General features: G+C 40.5%; 1 protein-coding gene across 1 annotated transcript in view; it reads right to left on the reverse strand.

The window, feature by feature from the left end:
- Positions 1-2,673: 2,673 nt before the first annotated feature.
- CCDC88C (coiled-coil domain containing 88C) overlaps positions 2,674-24,297 on the reverse strand; it is a 101,903-nt gene continuing 80,279 nt past the window's right edge. Inside the window, exons 22-33 of the mRNA XM_009319527.1 lie at positions 23,203-23,480; positions 18,654-18,797; positions 16,800-16,986; positions 16,415-16,560; positions 14,876-14,965; positions 13,801-14,042; positions 9,678-9,860; positions 9,204-9,272; positions 8,335-8,403; positions 7,255-7,556; positions 6,063-6,278; positions 2,674-4,830 (exon numbers count right to left, since the gene is read on the reverse strand). Coding sequence (XP_009317802.1) covers positions 3,817-4,830; positions 6,063-6,278; positions 7,255-7,556; positions 8,335-8,403; positions 9,204-9,272; positions 9,678-9,860; positions 13,801-14,042; positions 14,876-14,965; positions 16,415-16,560; positions 16,800-16,986; positions 18,654-18,797; positions 23,203-23,480 — 2,940 coding nt within the window. The 3' untranslated portion in view covers positions 2,674-3,816. The remainder of the gene's footprint in view (positions 4,831-6,062; positions 6,279-7,254; positions 7,557-8,334; positions 8,404-9,203; positions 9,273-9,677; positions 9,861-13,800; positions 14,043-14,875; positions 14,966-16,414; positions 16,561-16,799; positions 16,987-18,653; positions 18,798-23,202; positions 23,481-24,297) is intronic.

The raw sequence follows: 24,297 nt of genomic DNA on the forward strand, positions 1-24,297 counted from the left end.
AGCTAGGTTCATGTTTAACCAAAAAAAAAAAAAAAAGGTGTTAATCTCTTTACATTCATTTAACATCCAGGTTGTAGTCATTTCACATGAACTAACGATTTCTGGAGCATTTCTTCCATGTTCTGTCTTAAAGTCATTTACCTTTGGCTGAACTTCTAATATGCCCCCAAACATCTGGATGATCAGAAGTAATTTCCAAACACATGGTGTTCCTTGATGCGTCATTTTCCTAAGCCAGCTACTAGCCATTTTTACAATGCACTTAACACTTGGGACTTCCCTCATTACAGAAAAAAGTAAATTCTATTTTTTAATTCTTCTTCTGAAGATTTTATGTTCTGAACTCAATTAACTGAAATCAGAAAAGGTCTGTTCACTTCATAATCAGCTCCCAAGTTTGAGGAACAGCTGAAGAATATCTAATAGGAAAAAGGTTTCCACGACAAGGTGTCTCTGTAAAGGACCCGGGCTTCAGATTTCTTGGTAAGGAGATGATACTCTGTCGCTGCAGAGCATGCAACTCCCTAGAAGCAATTTCCACGGCAGCCATTTCTTTTACTTCAAGCAAATACCATTGTCATGCAGTACGTGCAATTTTAAGCAAAATTTGTTTCCTCACATTAAACAGCTTCACTGACTTTACAGTGTGAGCACGCTGCAGGGAGAGGGTGTTGCCAAAGGCACAGCCCCTTGGCTTTCTCAGAAAGCCATCGGCTACTTAGCTGCCTTCTTGGGATGGGATCCCCTTCAAAAATCTGTTCTTTAATAGAAAAAATGATCTAGAGAATTAATGAGCCATGTATAGAAACTGAGGCACTCCATTATTGAACATTACTTGAAGCGTTACGTCCAGAACATCACTATTTAGCACACATTAATTAGCAATCTTCCGAGAGCACGCGCTTCCCCCCGTGTCAGGAAGTATCAGCATCCTACAGCCATTTGCCACGCAGAGCTGGGAAAAGCCCACGTGCTGAAGCCTAGGGCTCCTACAGAGAGGTCCCTTTTCCCTGGGGCTCAACACATACCAGTGCACGGCTGCAGCCGGCGGCTCACCAGCTTGCTGCCGGCACTCCCAATGGCTGGGCCCAGCCGCCTGCCCATGCGTGGCGGGTCTCAGTAGCCTTTGAAGTTGTGCAAATTGAAACAGCCACTATTTCATCGCAGCTCCACTTTTCCCTCACAGAAAAACCTCTCCCGGCAGCTCCTGCCACCTCACGCAAGCCGGCACCTCACAGCAGCTCTACCTGCCCAGCTCCACTGGCACAAAGGTGGGCGGATTTGCCGATTACTCTCTCTAAACACAACTGACTGACTTCTCTCCCATGTTAGCTTTGACACGCAGAAACATCCATTTATCCTACCGATGACTGCTCTGGGCACCTCAGAAAGGCAAAGAGTAGCAGCATCTTAGCTGCGGGCAGGCTTTGTTTTCCCTCCCACCCCATTTCTTACCTGATGGTGGCTCTTACCTGGGAGCCACTGTGTCTATCAAAGAAGAGTTGAAAACAATTAATGAATTGAGCAGACTGCAAAATGACTGCACCTGCTGCGGCAGGACAGGTACCTATACCAAAATTTTCCTTACTGTTCTCAGGAAGGCCCAAGTGCTGCAGGATCGTGTGCTTCAATAGTTGTTCCATGTTATAACGTCTGTATTTAAAATTATCCCATACTTGAAAGGTACTATGTAAGTATTAAGTACATTTTTATTCAAACTCACTAGAACTGAGAAAGTAAATAATTGTAAATAACTCAGAAAATTACAACTAAGGTGTAAGTGACTGTGCTGGTATTTATAGCAAAAGCAGATCTACAGTAACTGAAAACTCACAGATCAATTCCTCAGCAGTCCAGCCTGCAGAGCAATCGAGCATATGCCTCCAAAAAGGAGCTGAAGCAAGGGAGAAACACCAGTCTTTCACCTTTAGTGATCTGGCCAAGAATCAATGTTGAGAGGGAATTTCTGGAAGAACTTTAATTTACCAAAAACACTCAGTATGTTCTAAAATTGCTGTATAGCACATAATTTAAAAATTATTGCAAAACTATGGTTTACAATTAAAATAGCAGAGAAGGCAGAAATTTCCTTTTGCCATTCTCTTCACGTTCAAAGATGAATAATTTCTCACTTTTGTAAGGCATCCTGAGAAATAAGCACAAAACAGACTGTACAAAATGCAAACTTGGTCAAAATTGACAGCATGCTTAGCATTGTCTGAAGCGGTCAGAGAAACAAAATCTAACAGTCTGATTCTACGGTGACCTAGAAGTCACTTAATTTGCATGATCAATCCTCCTGAAGTCTTCAGTAAGAAGGTTACAATCAAATGGAAAGATTTCTGATACATCTTTTGTGGCAACATTATAAAAACACATACAACCCTGCCACACCGAGATGCCAATCAATACTGAGGCTTACACAAAGCTATTGCAGACAGATCTCCATCCAGCACCATGAATCGTGGGTTGTTTCCCCCCCCCCCGAAGAAAAAAAAAAAAGTACAACATCCATCTGTTTTATTTTAATCTTTATTATAAACAATTTTGTAGTTTCCAGAATGGGTTTACTACATACTAGATAACAAAAACATCCTCAGCTGAATCAGTTTTAGCTTTTACTAGATTAAATCAGAACCAGCAAAACAAGTATTTTTTTAAGGATTTAGTCTATTGCAAGAAAAACAGCTTTACAAACATGAAATAGAATTAAAGATACGCATTTGATCATATATACATAAGCAGCTGATGACACTGGACAGAAACATACAAGGAATTTCTTTGCACATAAATAGATTTTTTTAAAGTATATTTCTCTCACATGTATACAAAATTATTTTGCTTTCTATACTGAGCAAAGTTCTTGGAGACACAAACAAGGATTTCTAAGAATCAAAATCCCACATATCACTTAGGATGTGGGCCGTCATGCACACAAGGATGTAATAATACAATTTACACAGCATTCTTATACAATACTTGAGCTTCTTATATACATACTTACAAGACACTTTTGTACATGAGATGCCACCTTTGCAATTGAAATGGCATCTCCCCTGAAAGACTGCATTAGTTCCAGTGTTTGTATAAAAGACAAAAGTTTCAAAATGCAGCACCACTTGGCTTGCAGAGTCAAGGATCTACTGAGCTGCAGCTATAGTGAAGGCAGTGGGGTAATTACACTGGCCTCTCTGCATTTACACAGTCCCAGTGGGGAAGATTAAGATGTGACCCTTGAAGTCTACACATTACTTCTATAAGATGTGGCTGTGGCAAGAACAATTGATTTTAACAGATCCATGGCTAAAGCCACACACTTTTGCTCTTCAGCTTTCTCTTTAAGCTACTTAAGCCAAGTGTCTGGTTCTGTCTTTGGGGGAGAAGTTTGGCTTTTACATGACCTTTTCAGTATGGTTAAGTTATTTATCAATGGTGGGTCTGGGTTCAGCACACTCACATGACCTGTGAAACTCTTCTTTAATGCAGGTAGAAGGGGTGCACAGTGCAGCAATGACAGAGGACCCTGCTAAGCTTCTCCTGGAGTGGGGAATGCTCAGCACCTGTGAGAATCAGGTGCCAAGCCTGCTGTGAGATTAGGTCAGGCTTCCACTTTGTTTTAGGCACAACAGTGTCAAAAGAAGGGCTGGAGTTTTTCTCGTTTCTCTTAATCATACTTTGTCCAACTAGAAAACAGCACCCAGAGAACACCCAGAGCAGCATGCAGGTGATGCCTCTAAGACCTGGCACAGTGTCTAGACAAATGCTGCCTGGACATCAGCAATGCCAAACACACATACTACTAGCTGCATCCATGGGTTACACACACCCATACTCATACCAAACCGTCTGCTGATCCCCCTGGGAATCTGGAGACCCGGGAGTGCTGTCAGAGCTGCTTCCTCTCATGGGCTCCTCCATAGTCCCAGCGCCGCCTTCTGGCAGCTTACCCTGGCACTTGGTAAGTAGGGCATCGCCCTGGCCTTGCCCTAGGGAAATATTTCCCTCAGTGCTGCTGGAAACAGCTCTGGCAGGGGCCACTGTGGCCACCTCCCCAGTACGAGGGGCTGGCTTGGGTTTGACTTTAGAGGGAGTGTGTGATGCGGGTGAGTAGTGTTGCCCAGGGTTCACACGCTCCTGTTGCTGCACGTTCAGACTGCTGGTGGATGCAGTGGGTGAGGCAGAGAACTGATGGAAGGAGAGCAGCCTCTCATCTTTTGGTGAGGCCAGGGAAAGGCGCCTTGCATCAAGCTGCCAACAGCGGGAATCGACACCTTGCAAGGAACCTGCCACCTTTGCAGACTGTGGCCTCTCTCTTAAGGTTGCCTGGGAGCTCATTGGCGCAGAAGCCCTAGCAGTCTGACTGACAGCATCCTTGCCCCCACGCAGGTCTGCTGCTGACTTCTGAGGGCTCTCCTGCCTGTACGTCTCCGGGCCAGTGGCTCTGAGGAGGTCTGCAGAGGCTAAGCTAAATGCCCTGCTCAGTGATGTACTCCTCCTGCTCGTGGTTCCAGGTTGCTGAGGCTGTGCCATCTGCCGCATCCCACTGGCGGGCTGGTGCTGTGGCGTGTGAGAAAGCTTAAGGGACCCCTGTGGGTTTGCCAGAGGCTCAGGTTCGACTTGTCTGAGGTTTGGCTTCATGTAGTTTCCAGGCTTAGCCATTCTTCCTTCTTCATTGGCGATGGTCATCTTTACAGTTGGAGCAACAAGACTAGGGGGCATCTTAGCAGCTTCCTTTCTGGATGGCTGAACCAGCAGGTTCCCAGTAGCTGAAGGCTCATTTGCTTTCCTAAAATAATCGCCGAGCAAGTCATCTCTGTTACTGGAGGTGTCCTGGTGTGAGAAAATATGCACATGCCACATTAATGACAACACTTTTTGTTTAAAGAATCATGTAGAGCTTTGTGTTCAGATAATCTTCCTTCCCACTTAATTCAACCCAAATACAACCATAGATTTTATATTTGAAGTGGGGAACAGAAGATATAAATGTTTACAATGGGTATAAATCCAAATCAAGGAGTAACATGCACATCATAATTAGATCATGACAGCCTTGTTTGCCAGATTAATTGTCTCAAACTTAGAAAAATTCATCTCACTTGCAACCTGAGCAGCAGCTCTTTTGCTTTCTTTCACATCAGCCACTGTCACCGTAACATCAATGTCATATTAATGACAGGCATTGGTATCAGCAGATATCAATGATGGTCTGTCATCTTCCAGAACACAGTTCATCTGGATAACACCCTACTGTAACTTCAGGGATATAACAGGACAGAATACCTTGGGGACATGTGCTAGCATTACAAGAAAGTTTCATTGCTTCTCCATTGATTCCCCTCACTTCTCCCGTCAGTATCTATGTATGTTAAAAGCTGCGTGTACAATACAATGAAATGTACAAAAAAATCATTACAAAAATGGAGAAATTATTGCTTGCCCACAATTAACTTGCAAATTTCAAGTCAGACAATTAACCTGGCAGTAAAAGAAAACATACAATGAATATTTCATGGGTGTGGTCCATGCCAAAAATGGTGACATTTCATCAGCTGCCATTGGACTATTAGTACGAGGCATGCTCAGAACAGTTAAGGGACATGCTATCTTCACGAAAAACGTGCTGAAACAAGCTCATGGAATTTATTTCTTTACTATTCTCTAGGGAGTATGTTAAAGCTTAATATAACATATTCATTTCATTAGCGTTCCAAACGTTTCTTCCAGTCACAAAACTCATTTGCTAGAAGTGAACACCATCAATGGTAATAGTGCAGCGGGAAGATTTCTATGCTCAACTAAATGTTAAAGTGTTAGGGTTATTTTTAACTTCATTTTAAACTTCTGTTACGCACATTAACATTACAGAATGACTAGTCCTCCAAAAACACGCATGTTTATGAACAAGAACTGGAAATACTTTATGAGCACTTAATGCAAGTGATCTGGCAGCCTTTAAAATAACAGCTAAGAGTTACAGTATGCTTCTATACGTATTAATATGCTAGCAAAAGCTGTGGTAAGTTGGGAGCTGTTGCCTTCATAGCAAGAACAATGGATACCCTGGGGATATACAGTGAAGTAGATCTCCTACTTCCCCTGCCTGTTCTGTGCCTCACGCTGTCGGGACATGAATGACTGAGGACCGATTCGAGTGACTGCGAAGGTTCCTGATGGAGGGAAGGACATAGGGAGTAGCAAGAGGGATACAGTGCATCAGCTTCTAACAGAAATTGGTGCAATGAAATCATTTCACTCTCATTTAAACTGCGCCGACGCTGAAAAGGAACAAGGATGACAGAAAGAATGAAAATAGAGACATGGTCAGGTAGTTACAGACAAAAAAAAAATCAAATTTTAAACATCTCTAAAAGCTAAGAATTGTATTTAAGATAATGAGGGAATAGGAGGTATATGTAAATATTGCTCTGAAAATTCAAGGACCAGAATTTACTGATGCCATAACATGGTACAGCTCTGTTGATTTCAATACGGTTACCAAGGCATTCATGAAACAGAAACATCTGTTCACTTACAGTATCAGTGAATTGTTCTTAAGATATTAACATGCTTGATACTGCACCGCCTCACTACTGTACAGCATGTCTGAGCAGTAAAAGACAAATGCTGTCTAGAAAACAAACATTTCAGTTCTGACAAAGCACTTCAGCGTGCGGCATATTCTTGCAGTCATTGAACCACCAGAACAGTGCCAGTCAGCACACAAACACGCAGCATGGTGAAAGCATCGAGAACTTCCTTCGGCAAGAAAAATATTCTCTCTCAAATGCACTGATGGTATTTTCAGATTAGGAGATGGTTTTAACAACTGCATAATTTGCACTTCAATTGAAAACTACTGTTAGGTTTCATTTCTAATTACAGAGTTAGCAGCTGAAAATTACACAGAAAACTTATCAGTTCACAAATAAAAATACCTGGAACTGAGAACTAATGATATAATACGAAACCTTGACCACAAGTGTTTGATATTAAAAAGCCCCAGCAGTCCAAGACACAGTACTTGCAGTAAATTACCTGCCTGACTTGCCATAGCTGATACACCAAAATAAATTAGCAGAGTGCGGTGTGAAAGTTAATTCATTTTGCAAGATTTGATAGTTCTCTGCAAGTTCCACACTATGAACAAGGATCATCTTGTCTTTCCTTGTTTCCCTATGCCCTCATCCCCCTGAATCAGCTTTGAACAGTTTTTTGACATCTGAGATGGGCTATCTAGCTCTGTTTACTTACACTTGGTGGGGACAGCCTGTTGCTCTCTTCCAAGAACTCTTCCAAAGTTACCATCTCACTACCAGGTGAAGCAGACCGTTGCCTGCCTGTGTAAGACTGGGATGGAATACTCTTCTGAGGTATATCATAAGAGATCAAACCATTCCTGTGGGAGGAGGACTCATGCCTGCTGCTAAGGCTTAAGATGGCAGAAGCGGAGTGAAAGGGATAGGTGTCTCGGAGCAAGGCTGGTGCCTCTCTGCTTGGCACCATATCTTCACTGCTGAGGCTCTCGGTTCTACCATGGACATGATCTAAGGAACCTGAGGAGAAGCATAAATATCATTAAAGACACTGTTCTTCCCTCATTTCACAGTAGATTTCTCACTGAGGTAGGAACTTTATCATCCAGGGCCACTTCCACACAGACCAGGTGGCATTTTTGACCTTTCTTCTCCCACACAACTCAAGGCAGTCAGAACTTTGAAAAATCAGGACTAGTAAATGTCTTACAGGTACATACTTCGAGCCTGTGTTAAACAAGCGCAACTACTTGTCCAAAGAATAGGAATAACACAGACAGTAAGGGGGCCTCTTTACCATCTCTGTGCCACTAGAAGTTCTCACGGTCTTGGCTGTGTGTGATCTGAGAGCCAGAACCTGCCAGTGGGAAAGCAGAAAGTGGATTTTTCCACAGTGCCAGGTCTCCTGGCATCCTTCAAGGATGCACAATTTCAGCAAAAGTGTACCTCCAGAGCACACTGATTCTGGACACAAGCTGTGTACAGAGTAAGAACAGTAGAGACCTGTTGTTGTAAAGGGAGTCTAAGAGTGGCCTGATACTTCCCACAATATGATGCCAGTCAGACTGAAGCAAAACTAGACTGCCTGCCTTAAAAGCCACCCCTTGCCAGAATCAATCTTAGAAAAATACTTCTTGCCAGCAGTTCTGATTCCCAAGACAGCCATGTCCAGATTGCATAATCATAACAATTTCAAAACAACAGTCTTCGAATTTAATTGGAAGGAAAACAGCATTTTGCACACAGTTTCATGGAATTTCACTTCCTGTTTGTCAGAACTCAGCTGTAAAAGCTTTACCTTTCAAATTGAGAGGTGAACTACTGCTGGAAGCATTTCTACTGCCCTCTAAACTGTTTGGCCTGGACACTGAAAAACACAAAACAAGCATTGAACAAACAGATCTTAAGTTCCTCTGGTTCTCTAAAAGACTTGGCTACGGTCTGCCTTCTGAAAATAGGACCTGTGCAACTAAGTCACTTTGAAAACATTAACAACGTAATATACACAGGATGCCAAAATCTGGACAGAGTAGAAGCCATTTTCATTTTTCAAGTCAAATTGTTCAGGATCCATCTAGTTTTTCTCACTTGTTTATTGCACAAAGAAACATGTTCCGGGCTTTGCTTTTACAGCAACTATAAACAAAGTAATGTAAATACTGACTAAGTTCAACAATAAGTTGCTGTCTCTTTCTCAGTTTGTTTCTTTGGAACGAGCTGGTAACCAGCCTGCAAATTAAGTCTTCCACAAATCTCTAAGCAGGCAGTGCTGCTGCTGCACCAGTGTTCCCGCCGTGCATCCACACCCCCTATCCCAAATTTTTTTTATTGCTGATTCACTCCCTCAAGGAAGGAATGGAACATTGTCCAGAAAAATCAGCAACAAATCTGTAGGACATGCATTAAAGGGTCCGTTGCTGGGGCAAGGCAACTCGTCTCAATGTCAGCATTGTTTCTGAAAACTTATTTTGGGAAAACGCCCATTAAAAGCTTCTCAACAGAAAAACAGAAGTACTTAGACCAACATTCCCAAAATGGTGTTGCGCTACTACATTGCATTCTATCATGTTAATTTAACTAAAATGCACCAGGACAGTTCACATGGATGCAATGTAACAGAAGTCTTAATGTAGATGTTTAGAGCATTCATATATGCTACAAACTTACCATGCTGTCTGGTGCTTCCAAACTCCACCTCAGGGGACTGTTCACATAGATTATCTTCTGAATTATAACCTGGAAAGAACACAAAACTTAAAAGCCAATATTAAACACAGGAAGATTAATCCTTCAGGTCAGTCTCCAATGCATTCTAGCAGTGTAGAAGACTGAGGTGATCCAGAGGGTTTTATAGAGCCAACGTTGGAAGAGCAGCCATCTTCCAACCACTGCTGTGAACCACTGGGCAGGGAACCACGGGAGAACTGACATCCAAATGTGGACTGTCAAGTTGATGACATTACAAGAGTAAGGAATCCTTGTATCTGATCAATTAAACCATTAAGCAGCTAAAGTAGGAGTGAAAATACTAGTGCTCTCTTTTTGTACTTGAATGCCACTAGAAGCCATGTTTCACCCAAGCAGGAACTACGAAGTAGCCTGACTTGTACTAAGAGTTGGCATATCAAATGCATTGCACACCTTTTGGTCTGCTCTGGAGCCTGGAGATGGGGGTGGAAGTGTGCAGATGAATAGCTGAGGTCGAGTAAGTCCTGGGACCCAGCTCCACACAGCAGTGTTTTGTTGCAGAGTCTGCCGAGATTTCAACATTATCATTGCTGCCTCCGTGATGGGAATTCCTCTTTTGCTTTATATCCATTAGCACTGAGGGGGAGAGAGGTAAATAAATACAAGTCAATGAAAAACAGCATTAAGAAATTCGTATTTATCTGCCCATACAAACATGACAAGCAGGCACAAAGAAACTGCACAACAGAGGCGCTAGTTTTGCAAGCTCTTCATAAACAATTCAGTATTGGATAGGAAATTTCTGCCACAGTTTTTCAATCATGTGTGCTCTCTGTAAAGTGTGGGAGTGACAAGGGCTGCTTAGTGCCAGTGGGAGGGTTGATATAATACATGCAACAATTACTGTGAAAGGAGGAAGAAAAGGAGCAAAGACATGAATGCAGAAAAGATAAGTGAGGTGTGAAATTCCCATAATGTTATTCCTTGCAGGTATATTTTAAAAGCACTTACTTCAGTAAAGAAATAGAATAAGGAAAAAAAGAAAGAGTGACAGAAGTCACGCTCTTATTCCAAGAGAAATAATGCTGATTTGGAAATTATCTAGCATGATCCGCACACTAAGCTAATTGCTTTCAGGTTTGGGTCCTTGCTGTGGCAAGAGCTCAGTCTCTACAAGGTTAAAACTCTGCTGCTCTTATAAAGCTCTGGTGCAATGATTTTTAAGTGGAATTCCTGGGATCTTAGAATGATATCAACAAAAACTACCTGCTAGAATATTACTTAGACTCAGAAGGCTGAAGACATCTTTCCTAGTGATGAAATAGGTTAATTCATTTCTTATAATGTGAATGTAACGCTTTAAGGCACACATAGAACAAAATTTAAAGAATTACCATAGGAAACACCTTTAATGAGAGGCAAGATTCTAGTTTTCTATATATTTCTACGGAGTACTTGCTTAACTAACTAAATGCTGAAAACACAGCAGAGTGCAGTGGTCAAAATAAGCAACTTGCAGAGACAATGGGCAAACAGTTAGTTCAAAGCACAGAGCAGCAGCAAAGCTGTATTAGAGAACTGGACCGAGTCACAGTCATCTTAGATGACTCCTGGAAGCTGACTTCAGAAACAAAGTTTTCTCTCACAGTCTGCATGGGCTCCATAGCACAGGACTGGCACTTTTTCTCCCAGAATTGAAGTTTATGGCACGCCTATAGGGGCAATTACTGGCTAAAGCTTGCCATGCAAATCTGTATTTCTAATTGACTTTGTAGATGCACTTAACACCTTCCATAGATGCCAGAATTATTAATTGCCCTGGAGACATGTGTTCTCTGTAAGTCCCAAAATGGGCAGCCACAGGCTGCTGTACCAGTGTCCTTGGTTGTGCTACAGAGGGACCACTTCTCAGAGTGAGAAGGGAGATGAGATCTTTCGGCCTCTCTGCTGAGCTTCCCATAGCGTATTGGCCTGCGGTGCATATGTTTCTCTAACAGAGTGGGGACTGGACCCACACATTCGTTTCAGAAGCCACCAGGTCGTGACTATCAGGCAGTAAGAATTCTGGGCAATGGATCCATGATGAAGGTTATTCCCAGTCTTAAGAGAACAAATCTACCTTCTTCTTCAAAAAAAAAAAAAAAAAAAAATCTGTCAAAACCGAAGCAGCAGAAACTGAAACTTTAGCTCAATTCAAGATGAATTTTCATAGCTGGAAATGTAAAACCTTGCTAAACAGCAGGTTTGAACGCAAAAGTCAAAACGCTTTGCAGAGAATAATTTTCCCAGTAGCTTCCACTCTAGATTCAAAGCTAAACTATTTAAAAGCAGACAAAGATGTTAAAAAACCTGCCATTTTTAGCATCTAGTGGCACAGAATGTTGGAAAAGTCTCCAGGATTTGAGACTGCTTAATATACGAGATTTATATTTTAGTAGGACTACAACATTGTAGAAAGCATAGCAACAGCAAACCAGTTCAACGCTTTAACTGGACAAGATGCAAATATGTGATTGCAAGAAAATATCGAAGCGCACGGCAACTTCACTTACTTATAACATGCACCACAGCCAATATACATACGCAAACTGTATGCCATGAGATCCCCTAAAAATGTGCTGCATTGAAGAAGTGATCCACAGTGTGCAATAGTGATTCATCTTCTACAGGAAAACTTAAGTCCATGTTCACTAATCTGTGCTTGTATTTAGAGTATTGTAAAGACATGCTGAGTGTTTCTATCAAGGTGTGTGTTCTTTTAAGGCACGTGGGATTATTTTTTTTTGTTTGTTTAAAATATTTGTCAGAAATAAAAGATAAATGCTAAAGAGAAGGTGTTAGAAATCTCCCAATTCCGGGAAAGAAAGAGGTTCATTAGGAGAGGATGGGATGTCGGAAGAAGACCAGAACCGGAGCCGATTAGAGAGAGACTGATGATTCGATGGAGACTTAGGAGACTTTTCTTTATCCTTGATTTTGCTTCTCAAAAAGGCAATCTTTCTGCGCTGCACAGCTAAATTGTTATCACCCAGGTATCCCAAAAAGAAGAAAAAAAAAGGAAAAAAACCTTGTAAATAAAACTTGAAGTGTCTTAAAACAGATTAAAGACTACACAACCAGTAAAAACAAAAAAGGCTCAACAAAGACTAACACATATATTTGGAGGACTGATTAATGCATAGTTAATCATAGTTAATATGACTCAGATTAATGCGTATACATAAAATATAAGCAAGTCCATTAAGAAATTACTGTTAGATCACCCAAAATGTTTTTACTTAATAAAGGAAAATCAAATAGGTGTGCATGTGATGTTTTATTATCACATACTTCGTGATAATATACTCAAATTTCCTAGATGTCTTCTAGGCTTTGATACTGATGCTCATCATCTCAACATAAGCACGTTTCATATAACTTCAAAAAGAATGAAGCCCCAGAGACTTTCTGTTATCTCTGGCACTCCACGAGGGCCTTGTTCTGTGGAAACCCAAACCCAAATTCCCAGGTTGAACTTTGGATGCATGTTAAACACTTAACATTTCCTGGAATCACATGGATGATCTGAGACATGCATTTTTATTTTAAGTGAATCAATGACCTCGAAGAATTAGAATGGAGAAAGAGAAATATAAAACCCAATCAAAACAAAAACTTCAGCCGGACACTTGCAGTAGTTTATAACAACAGTTCTACCCTCCTCAGCTGCTCCCCTTCTGTTTCCCACACTCCCCGGTGAGAATACAGGAATTATCATTTAAGGATTAATTTCAAAACTGCTTCTTGAAAAGGATTCCTGGAGGACAACGATCTATATATAGAAGCTGACAGAAGTGATCTCAATAGAATAAGCAAAGCTTGGGATATATATTACCTTTAACAAAGATCACAGAGTATTTATTTTGAGGAGCTTTCTTTTAAGTTTCCCAGAATTAGGAATACTGATTTAATGCATGAACTAAACAGGAAGAAATCATTCCATCTTCCTTATGTTTGCCTTCGTGTTCAAAAAAATAATTTCATCATTTAACACTAAGAAATTCTTAGTTTGATTCAAAGTTGAAACACTTTGACAATTTGGAGGTATCAACCTCCAAAATAATTAGATTACAAGAAATTACCATTTTCTGTTATTTCTTTTGCACGTGCGCCATCTCCTGGCAGCGGCTGGAAGACCACCTATTACCCATTTGAAGAATAGTTGCTAATGAACCATAATATTATATGGTCCAACTTTAAACTGCTTTGTTGCAAACCCCAGTAAATGAAGTATTTCCACCAACTTATTCAGTAAAATGCAATACATTCAGGCAAACCAAGAAACTATATACAAAAGCTGAAGGGAGAAGTAGACAAAAGGAACAAACCAAACTAAAACCCCACCTTTTAGTTTACTCAGTTTTTTAGTTTAGGGTTTTTTTGATTACTAAAACTTTTAGATTACTAAAAAAAGGGATATAAAGCATAATGTGATGGAGTATTAACATATCCTATATATTAAATCTTTTTAAAACCTTCTTTAAATCTTTTCAAAAAATACTGTTCAGCTCATGAATTTCGGCTGGGCATTCCTTACCTTTGTTTGAAGAACCCCCAGGATTCTCTCTCTCTTCCATAGAGTTTGACCCTTGAGAGGTATTATCCTGAATCTCTTGTTGATGTTTCAGTTTTTGGGAAGCAGATGGAGAGTTTACCGTCTCTGGGGATTCAGAATGCCATGGAGGGCTTTCTGCTGCTAGTTTCAACCGCTCCCTTGTAGTCTCCTTCTTTGGCTTGATTAGTTTGACTAAGGCTCTGGCTCCAATCCAGTGATTTTTCCTGATAAAGCAGGTTTTGTGAATGGGATTCATAAAACACTACAAGAAATACTCCCCAAAGAAGTTTAAAGCTGTGCTAAAGCCATCAAGCCATCCTACATTCTTATTTGTTTACTGCCATGAATTGGTTGGAAAGATGCAGCATGAATTTCACCGAGCTTGAGATCCATTTCTCTCCCAAAGTCAAAATTATTTTACAGAAATATTTTTTCAGCATGAGAAATGTGAGAAAGACAACCGTTCCCTCTGCTAGAAATCTAAACTACACATATGGACCCATATAAGACATTTTAACAGTGTGAAAAGCTCTACTACAGGAACAGACTGAAAAGGAAAGAAATGAAAATTGCTTTGAAGATGACTCCCTCTTCTTTGCTAAGGCTATCAGTCAGAACTATGTGTGGTGGAATTAGCTTGGCTCTTTTTTGTTGTTCTTAATATAATTTTTTTAAGTCCTTTCTCTCTGATGCACTGCTTATCCCCTTTGAAAGAGCAGCTCTGGAAGCTCCTCCTGCTGCTTAGTCACTATATTGGGGGTCCCTCCCCCCTGCTAGGGATAAGATGATATTCATCAGGGCAACGTGGCTCTCTTCCAGTTAATACTGTTTCAGATTCCAGTATTAAAACAGAGGGCCCCACCTGAAGTACTGCGCTCTATATTAACACAACCTGCTGCTTCAGGGAATGACTCGTTGAGTGAGAGCGAAGAGAGAAGTGGCGATGACACTATCCTTATTTCAGATGAAATTTCTGTTATCTCCAGTTATGGAGAGCCCTTTCTCACCCTCACAAATCTGTACAACAGTAGCAGAACTGAACCCATACGTGACTTACTTTTTTGGAGTAGGATCATAAAACTTGTACTGGTCCATTATCTTCTCTTCAAGTTTTTCCTTGTGCCTTCTTAAGGCATTCAATTTATCACTGTGAGGGGGAAAAGCACATTCTGAATCATCTGTATGAAATTAAGCATAATCAAAAAATTGAAGACCAAAAGCCACCAAGCGAGTAAAGAGACCGAAATATTTTCCTATTGCATAACCTTCAGAATCCTACTGAGCTCATTCACTGTCTGTTTAGAGAGGGCAAATGCAAAAGCCTACCAAACTTGCTGATGGGGTGATTTTTGTGCAATAAGCATGAAAGGTGAAACAACAACAGGAGATTGGTGCTAGATTACTCCCTAGTAACTCAGGCAGTGTTTGTCTGGTGGGTGTTAAGTTTAATCTTATTCTGTTTTCTGAAAATTCATTTGCTGATTGTTCAGTCTTATTCACAGATCACTGACAATTACTTAAGGGTTAAGATCCCTACATAGTGTGAACTTCTTGTCTACATGATAACTGGGTATTTTATTCCTGTTCTGCTTTCTCTGTTGTAACTAGAGAAATAATGTTTGATCTTTTTAAGACTACTTCAGTCTCCTGTGAGCAGTGTCAAAGCACTTTCAGCAGTGCCATGTAATCTTACTATTTTTTTTACTCATTATTTTATTAACCTGCACAGTGGATATTACCAAATCTTTTTTCATTCAAGTAGTAGGTCTAATGTACCTCCATCACAGAACTGTCAGACACCGAGATAAATATGCTTAGAGTACATTTGAACCATATTCAGCCAATTTCAGCAAACAATTTCTTCTAACATTTCAACCATATAATCCAGTACTGAAATAAAACTCAGTCGGTAACTACCACATCATCCTGAGGTGCTTAGACTAAAATTCTTGGGATTAAGAACACTTTTCTTCCTTCTTTCATACCTATAAGAGAAACTCGCTGTAGTGAGAACAGGATCCTTTGTAAACGTACAATATGTCTAAACAGGGTATCTCACTTAAGCATGTCACCCCCTGTGCATGGGGGACGCAGTGATGTATGTTGACAGTTGCATCCTTAAAAACAACATCAAAAGAAGTATTTCTTATAATGCAAATGACAAAAAAACCCTAGAAGAGTATGAATATTTGCTATTCTTCAGGAATCTAAATATAAAATGACTCTCAGAAGACTAAATTTTCGTCGCAACTCAGCTGTTTCCCAAGCTCTTCAAGAACCTTTGAGAAGTACCATTGGGTTTAGCATTCCATCTTTTATAACTAAGTTTTCCACATGGGTTCATCTGTATTATTTGAAAAGACCTGTGCTTGTCTGGGTGTCTCCTGAACATCCACCTGCGGTAACGCAATGTGAAGAAATTTTGTAGCTTCTCCCCATTACATATATCTCCTCCTAAACATCCCCTTTTCTAGCCAGATATCATGTAGACCTATCATTCCCCTGCCTGTCCTTCTAGTCCTGATGGATGATTTGTATTCTATGCTTGTCTAGATTACTTTTTTAGGTTTTACAATTCAAATCTCTAGTTTCTTACATGTACTGTTTCTGTTCTTCATGATACTGTTCCTTGTTCTCCATGTTCTGCTCCAGTAACATCTGATTCTGCTGGCTCAGCATCTGAATCTGACTCAGGAGATGATGGTTTTCTTCTTCCAGATTTCCCTTTAGACGGGACAGCAGCTATTAAACAAGAAAAATTAATCTCTCCTCTGCATCTGGCTTCCCTGGAAGTGCACCATAATCAAGTTAACACAATAGCATAGCAACCTAGGATATGAATTTATAAACTTCGAAGTATATGGGGGTGTTGTTATGACCTCATAGCTTGACCTTCTATATATAGCATGCCAAAAACTTCCCACAATGAATGTTAGCACTCTAACAGGAACCCAGCAGTATACCTACCTATAGCTACTCACCTCACAGTGGTTATCCAGCTTGGTCAGAGAGATATCCATGGACTGGTGCTGTTCTTTCAGCTCATCGTAGCGAGCCTGCCAACGATTCAGCTCCAGCTGAGAGTTGTTCAAGGAAGTTTTCAGCTCTTTAGTGTGCGAATGCAGCCCTTCATACTCTGCCTTTAGTTGGTTGTGCAAGAAATTCACCCTAAACATGAAGAAGGACTTATGAAGTCCCATGAAGCAGGCTTATGAAGGACACTTCATAGAAAGTACCTCACATTCAAAGACCACACTGTCAGTGTGCAGCTGTCACTGAATCAAACATTAAGTTCCAAAGACTAACTCCTAAAGGCATTTTTATTCTAAGCATATAATAAAATTTTATTAAGCAGTAATAGCTTTATAAAATATTTCAAATCTACAAAGGAACTTAAAGGAAAATAGATGAAACATAAACTTGCTATTTCCTCAATGTGTAAGAAACACACCACAAATTTCTGAGGCACAATGTATTTAAGAGCATTTGGATATAAAGGCAGCTCTATTTGGCACAAATAAAGAACACTCACAGAATTTTTTTCCTGATGCATGAAATATAAGCCTAAAGTGTCCTGAGGCGCTTAGGGACATAGTTTAACTGGGCATGGTGGTGTTGGGTTGACGGTTGGACTCGATGATCTTAGAGGTCTTTTCCAACCTTAATGGTTCTAAGATTCTATGAACTGTGAGACATTGTAATGTTGTAAGATGATACTGTGGCATTCTTCTATAGCTTTTGGTAAACCTAAAAATTTCTACAAATCACGAAGGCATAAAATTAACTAAATAGATAAATAAAAAAGATTAAGTTCTGTATCTGCTGACAGATCAGCTAAACCTTGCCCTCTGCCAGCATTGCAATCAACATTTTGCAACATCTTCCTTTGTCCCTAGAGAAATTGAGTTGAAAACAGTAAGCTTGAGGAAACCTCCTTTGTAGAGCTCTGCAGTGTTCTAAAGTACATTACAACTGGGACAGCATATGAAACTTTCGTGACTGAACTCAACATGTGATTTTTAAATATGATTCAAGCTGACATTGCTTTAACTTGATATGACCTTGGCCCCTTATTTGTACCAAACTATTTCTCAAAATGCCTTTGTAGTATGAACAATGGCACTGAACTGGTTATAGTGAAGAGAGGCCCAGTAGGGATACAGGTTGGGGGGTGTGTGTGTGTGTTACATTTTACTGCTGCATTATGTAAAGTTTGGATGCCAGCTCACAAAAGGGGTTTAGGGGTTTTGACATGAGTTAACAGTTACCCAGTGATCATATGAATCACTAAGCCCACTTTTAATAACAAGAATCAAGTCTCTTTCAAGTATCAATAAATGGCAGCTTTCTCTGGGCAAGCAGAAAATAAACAAGGGTAACTCTTAGAACTAAATCATATTGTGTAAAAAACATAATACAGTTCTCCTTAAGGGAAAAAAACTGGGTAGGAACCATTTCACACAACTCTAGATATTATTGGGGGTTTTGGGTATTTGTAGTTCTACTTAAAGACAAGCACTTGGAAACAACTCGTTACAGAAACATTTGTGAACTGAACCACACGTGGAAGCTTATTTTGAATGAACAAAAGTCCCAGAATCAAACCATGTTTAAAGCACCGAATAACAGTATTTGTTGAGGGTCCATGAAGCTGATAATCTTAAATGAATTAAACAAAACGATCAAGTTAACAAGACAGAAATTGAGAAGAATTAACAGACACATTAATGAAGGTATTCCGGAGCTATAGTTAACACAACACAGCAAAACAACTGTGTGTTTTGCATAATCGACTTTTTAATAATATATACAAGAATTTAGCAAGGGAACCATACCTGTCCAGTTCCTCCCTCAGCTTCTGATTTTCCCCAGTGGTTATTGCATTTGATCTCCTCTCTTGCTGCAGAACCTCTCTCTCAGTTTTTAAAACTATTTCCAACTCTTCCAATTCCGCCTTGTGTTTCATTAAACTGTTGTATCTGCAAAAAGAGGAGCAGCATACTCTCAGTTTTCATTTAAATGTTTTTCTTCTTCTAGTTTAAGATTTTTAATAGGCAATCCCGTAACTACCAGAAAGGATTTTTTTTCCCTGCCTGCTTAGTTTCATACACATTTGTGTAGTTAAACATCTACCAAGTCTGAAGAATTCCACACTATGCATAGAAATTCAGCTTAGTCTGTAAGTCAACAGGGAGGCTTTTAGAAAAAAAAAATAAATGCAATTTTAAGGAAACTGGAACGCAATTGCCAGAACCTTATTTCAATTCCAGATTCTGATCATTTGGTAAAAAGCATGCGAGTCTCCAGGGTGAGTGGAAACTGCACCATTAAACTGGAATCCAACTCACAAGTAATTGTCAGTGGCAGGTTTCAAACACCTGACTAAAAAGCAGAACGCAGCAGCCTAAAAGCAACAAGAAAGCAGTGGAACAGTTTATTAGGTAACAAACTAAAGCATATTAGGTTATACGCATAGGTAATAGCATCCTGCAAAGGTAACAATCTCCTTCATATTCCAGACAGATGATGAGGCTAGTGTCAGTGAGTTGACAACAAAACACCTTTAAGCAGCGGCTGATCCACCTGCTTGAGTGGCTCTATTTGTTCACTACTGAGAAACCCAAGAGCAACACTGGTGCTCACGTCCAGGCTTCCACTGTTACCTGGTTTATACGATTTGTGCATAAATCATTCAGGGTGAGGAGAGGGACAGAGACAGAGGGCACATGCCATCAACTATGTCTTTAATTTCGATCTCTGGAACGCTAAAATAACAGAGGTGTGGAACACCTCCCCTGATACTTGGCACAGGCATTGACTAGACAGGCTCAGCGTCCCTGAGCTGCTACGCCGCCTGCATTCGGAAAAGAATGCACCTTGCTGCAAAGAACGAGGTGGCTTGAGACCACTTCGCAAAACAGCAAGCTGTTCTCAGAAGATTTTTTTTCTTCCCCTGGTGGCCTCTGTCGGGGTCTGTGCCCATACACACACACCAGCAGAAGCCACTGGGGACACCGATGCAGTGAATGTCAAAAGCCATCAGCACATTTTTCTGTGTCTGTGATAAAAGGATGTTGCCCTGAAATATCCCTGGGCAGATACACCTGTGCCAGTCACGAAGAAACATCCTTCTATGCAATTTTAAACCAGCAACTAGGTGGAAGATGCAGCACTGCTTGAAAAAGCTAGAGAGAACAAGCATCATCCATCTGCAACTCTCATCCCAGTGGAGATGAATGCAGAGCACAGTTACTCTGCAGTCACAAAAACTTCAAAATAAAAACAAAAGCAGCAGACAGCACCAAATACACTGACTCCAGCCAACTTGTTTTTCTTTCAGGCTACCATTCTCTTTATCCCAGGGTCAAATTACAGTCTGTCCCAAATTCCAGTCCATTGAAGGGCCACACAGAAAAGTACCTGTCTCCCAGACAAAAGCTGCTTTTTGCTATTCATTCCCAGTAACAGCAGTGGAGTTTAATTAACCTTATTTATTTGTTTTCTTCCTCCATTCAGCTCCAGGACATTTCAAATTCAATGTCTGTACAACAAATGGAAGAACCTGAAAGCAGAGGAAGGTTTCGCATCCAGCTCCAAGAAGGATATAAGACAGACTGCATGCCAATCCAGAATCTGAGAAGACAAACTCCACAGTCCCTTGGCAGAGATTACCATGGCTGCCTCTGCAGAAACTGTCTTGTGAATTCTTTTCCCATTTCTGTATGATAGGGCTACTCCGTTCATTTCTATCCAAGCCCTCTATTTTTTAAAAAGGGCTACCTAGAGGGAAGCAGTATACTGGTCCAGTTTTACCAGCTTGGCCCAGCTCCACCTGCTGCCTTTGAGCATAAAAATCCCTGAGGTAGACCACAGCGGCTCCCCTAGATATTAGGTGAAAGGTCAGAAAGAAGACACTGTTTGCAAAAATGCAAGTGATTCTGCATCTCTGGAGCCTTAATGAAATCCCTAGGCAAAATTTTCTTGTACTCTGGATTCAGCATGGAGTCTACCATTTGAGCAGGATTTGTGCCACCTGACAAGGTCTACCACAGGGGGCAAGGTTACCCATCCTGTAGGCTATTCAACACTCATGTTCACTCCGCTTCTTTAAGCATCATGCACTTGGACAGAGGGGTTTTAAAAAGATTTTCTTACACATGCAAATAAAATCCATTTTGGCTCTGACACAATCCATTCCTCGGATTGAACAATCATATCCCTCTTTACTCCTTTTGGCTTTCACTCTTTCTGCTGCTTTGTTAGGAGAAATACTGTGGGTAGATATTTGTGACTGAGAGAACTTTAAAAATGCTCAGCTATGATAAAAAACATGTGGCAAAAGTAACCCAGAAAAATAATTACCAGCCAGCATTGGTAACATAATAATACAAGTCCCTGTCATACATAACTCTCCACAGCAGGGATTCTGTTTTTCCAGTGTCTCTGCAGGATTAGACTTCTCCAGAGTAAGCCACAAAGAAATGCTCAAGGATCTGCTAATCAAGTGTAGCTAGAAAGTTATTACCTCCCCTCAGTAATGTGCAATATGTAAAGCAATTTAAAAAATGCAGCAAAAGAGTCCAGCCTTTCTGTGTTCACTGAGATGGTCAGCCAAACACCGCAAAGTCAAGAAACTGCTATTAATGGTAAACGATCCTAACAGACTAACTCTCCTTTTCTTGCTAAGTCAAACCCACACGTCTGTGGTTTGCTGGGCTATGACAGGCCATTTCACTGCAGTTACACACAACCCATTATAAATCCCCACTGCAGTGCTAATACTGTGCAGATAGAGCCGAGGGAGTTTTAATGAAGTTTGCTCAGGTGCAGAAAATATTCTGTGGTTAGAATGCATCAGAGTGAGCTACACAAACCTTGGGGACCTTGGCAGCGGGACCTACACAGTGTTAGGAGTCCACAAGCTAACTAAAGTTGCTGTGGATTTTTCTAGACAAGCTGCAGTCATAGATTTGTGCAGGAGTGCAATCCTGCCCTAAGCAACAGAACTATGATTACAGTGCCGTCACCAACTGAGAAAAACCAATTACTCTGGAGTTGGGACAAGCAAAACCAGTCTCTTCGACACTGCACAAGCAAACTTCTTGGCTGCACTGAGCTGCTCTGGGAAAATTTAGCAGGTGGTGCATTCTAGCTGAAGTTGGAAGAGAGATATTTCATCTTAGCAGTTAAATGCCTCAGAGTAGCAGAAGAAAACAGTTTTCTTACAGCTGTTTTTCTAACTTTCTCCCCTCTGCTCCCTCAGCCAGCTGAACTGCACATAGCACGTGATGGCAGGAAAACAACACACATGCACACGAAAAAGTGGCTTGTCTCTTTTTTCTGACAGCCAAATGGAGAGACAGGCCATCCTTGGACAAATCACCTTGATAAGTATCTTTTGAGACTGATGTGCTGAGGACACTGCACTCTTAAAACTGTCAGAATCAACCTGCTTTGAGTATAGAAAAGGCCACCATCTGCTCCCCTGCAACATCTCTCACTAGCAGCCCCATCTCAGTAACAGTCTAAATTGTTAATGTTTACAATGATGGTCTGAGCACTTATAACTAGAGATAACCTATTTTTAGAAACCCACTTTTTCCTTAGGCTAGAACTGTTCAATAATTGGTACTCATCAAGAAAAGAAAGAACTTATACAATTGTATAAGAAAAGTTTTGAGGGGTAGGCAGAGTGGCATTTATGTAGTAGTACATTACATATATTGTTCAATCCATGCACAATTGTCAGAAAATGAGAGAGACTAAACAATAAGCTGATAACTCTGATTTCACAATTCAATTGAAGGGCCTGAAGCAAAAGCCTTAGCTTGTGAGAACTAGAAGAAAATAAATAATACAACACACTCTCATAGCCAGCTCAATACAGCTTCCTTCAGAAAGCCTCCTTTGTCATGAGGTTGATGCCACACACAATCTTCAATGATTTAAATTTCTCAAGATACATACTACTCACACATAAGTAATTACCTAGATGACTTGCAGACCTTACTGTATGACTAGAAAAGATACCCCACACAGTAGAACTGGGAGAATTTTTTTACGGCTGCATGTTATTATAGCGCAGATCCTTAAATGTAGTAAAGACATTTAAGCTACTTCTGACAAAGCATCCCCAAGACCCAAGCCCATGTTTGCTAAATATCACCAGAGTCATCTGTGGTCTACCACCTTTAGAGGTCTAAAATCTGCAACTTTGCAAATATTTTCATCTAATCTCCTAATGATAGCAAGAATGAGAAGACACTTTTTCTGGGGAACAACTTACTCAGTAGTTTCTGTTTGTAATTGGAGACCAACATTTCAGGCTAAGATTGTAACATGGGCACATTCTGGCTACGCTACACCCCTGAGCAGTGAGCCTACCTCTCACCCAGACCTTTGTGCTCCAGATCCAGGTTTTTGTGCAATGTTTTCAGGCAGCTGTGCTGGTTTATTAGCATTTCATATTCTGCAGACTGCCGTTCATGCAGTGAAGCAAGGTGTTCATGGTCCTGAAGCAATGAGTCATACTCCGTTTTCAGCTGCTCCTTCTGTTTCAGTAGATTTTCATTCTCATTCTCCTTGGCTGTCTGCTGATTTTGGAGTAAAGCATTCTGGGCCATCAGTGAAGCACTCTGGGAGCTGAGGGTTGAATTTTCTACCTAAAGTTTTCTCAAATAAAAAGCAAACATTACTTATTTACACCTACTGGTACATACAACAAATGTAGTAGCAGCTTCTATCTGTATAGAGTTAATTAAGAACGCATCCATTGCTTTGTAGACTTAAGACATTTATGAACAATTTGGCATCATTTTGGTATTGCTAGTAGTATGCACCATATAAAGCTATGCTATCAGCAGTCTGAAAAGTATCAGGATAACCTCCAAACTGAAACAACACTGTTTTACTAGCAGAAGCTCTTGAACTTGAAGACCAAGATGAGCTGGAATAATCAAAACTCAACTGCATCTCTGACAATCATGTACAAAGCCAAAGTTACCCCATGTTTGTGTACAAGTGACAAAAACTTAAGTTTACCCAAACTCAACAAAATTAACTGCACCACTGCGTATGGGGCAGCACTCCTAATAAATCTGATTTCAGTAGATAGGTAGTGCATTGATTTTATATGTTGCTTATATACTTCAATTGCAGATGAGAAAAGTCAAAAGAACAAAAAAACAAAACAAAACAAAACTGTGAACGTGCGAGAGGAAAAGCTTGAAAAGGGAAATTCCCATCAAAAAAATTAGAGCTAATCCAATGTTGTCCTTTAAAACTGTTCTCCTTCTCAAGCTAAGTTTATTTTTTCAAAATTAAAGTAACGTTTAAGAGTATCTGTTTTCCACCGGCAACTTTGACATTTTGTCTGAAAGTGTGAAAATTGTGATTGGAACCCATTGCTATAATGCCTCTTGGGAGCTGACTTGTGTCCTCTTCCCATTTCTTCCAAGCTCTTTCACAGGCATGGCATTA

The sequence above is a fragment of the Pygoscelis adeliae genome, unplaced genomic scaffold (assembly GCF_000699105.1).
Source record: "Pygoscelis adeliae isolate BGI_AS28 unplaced genomic scaffold, ASM69910v1 Scaffold71, whole genome shotgun sequence".
NCBI classification, from domain to species: domain Eukaryota; kingdom Metazoa; phylum Chordata; class Aves; order Sphenisciformes; family Spheniscidae; genus Pygoscelis; species Pygoscelis adeliae.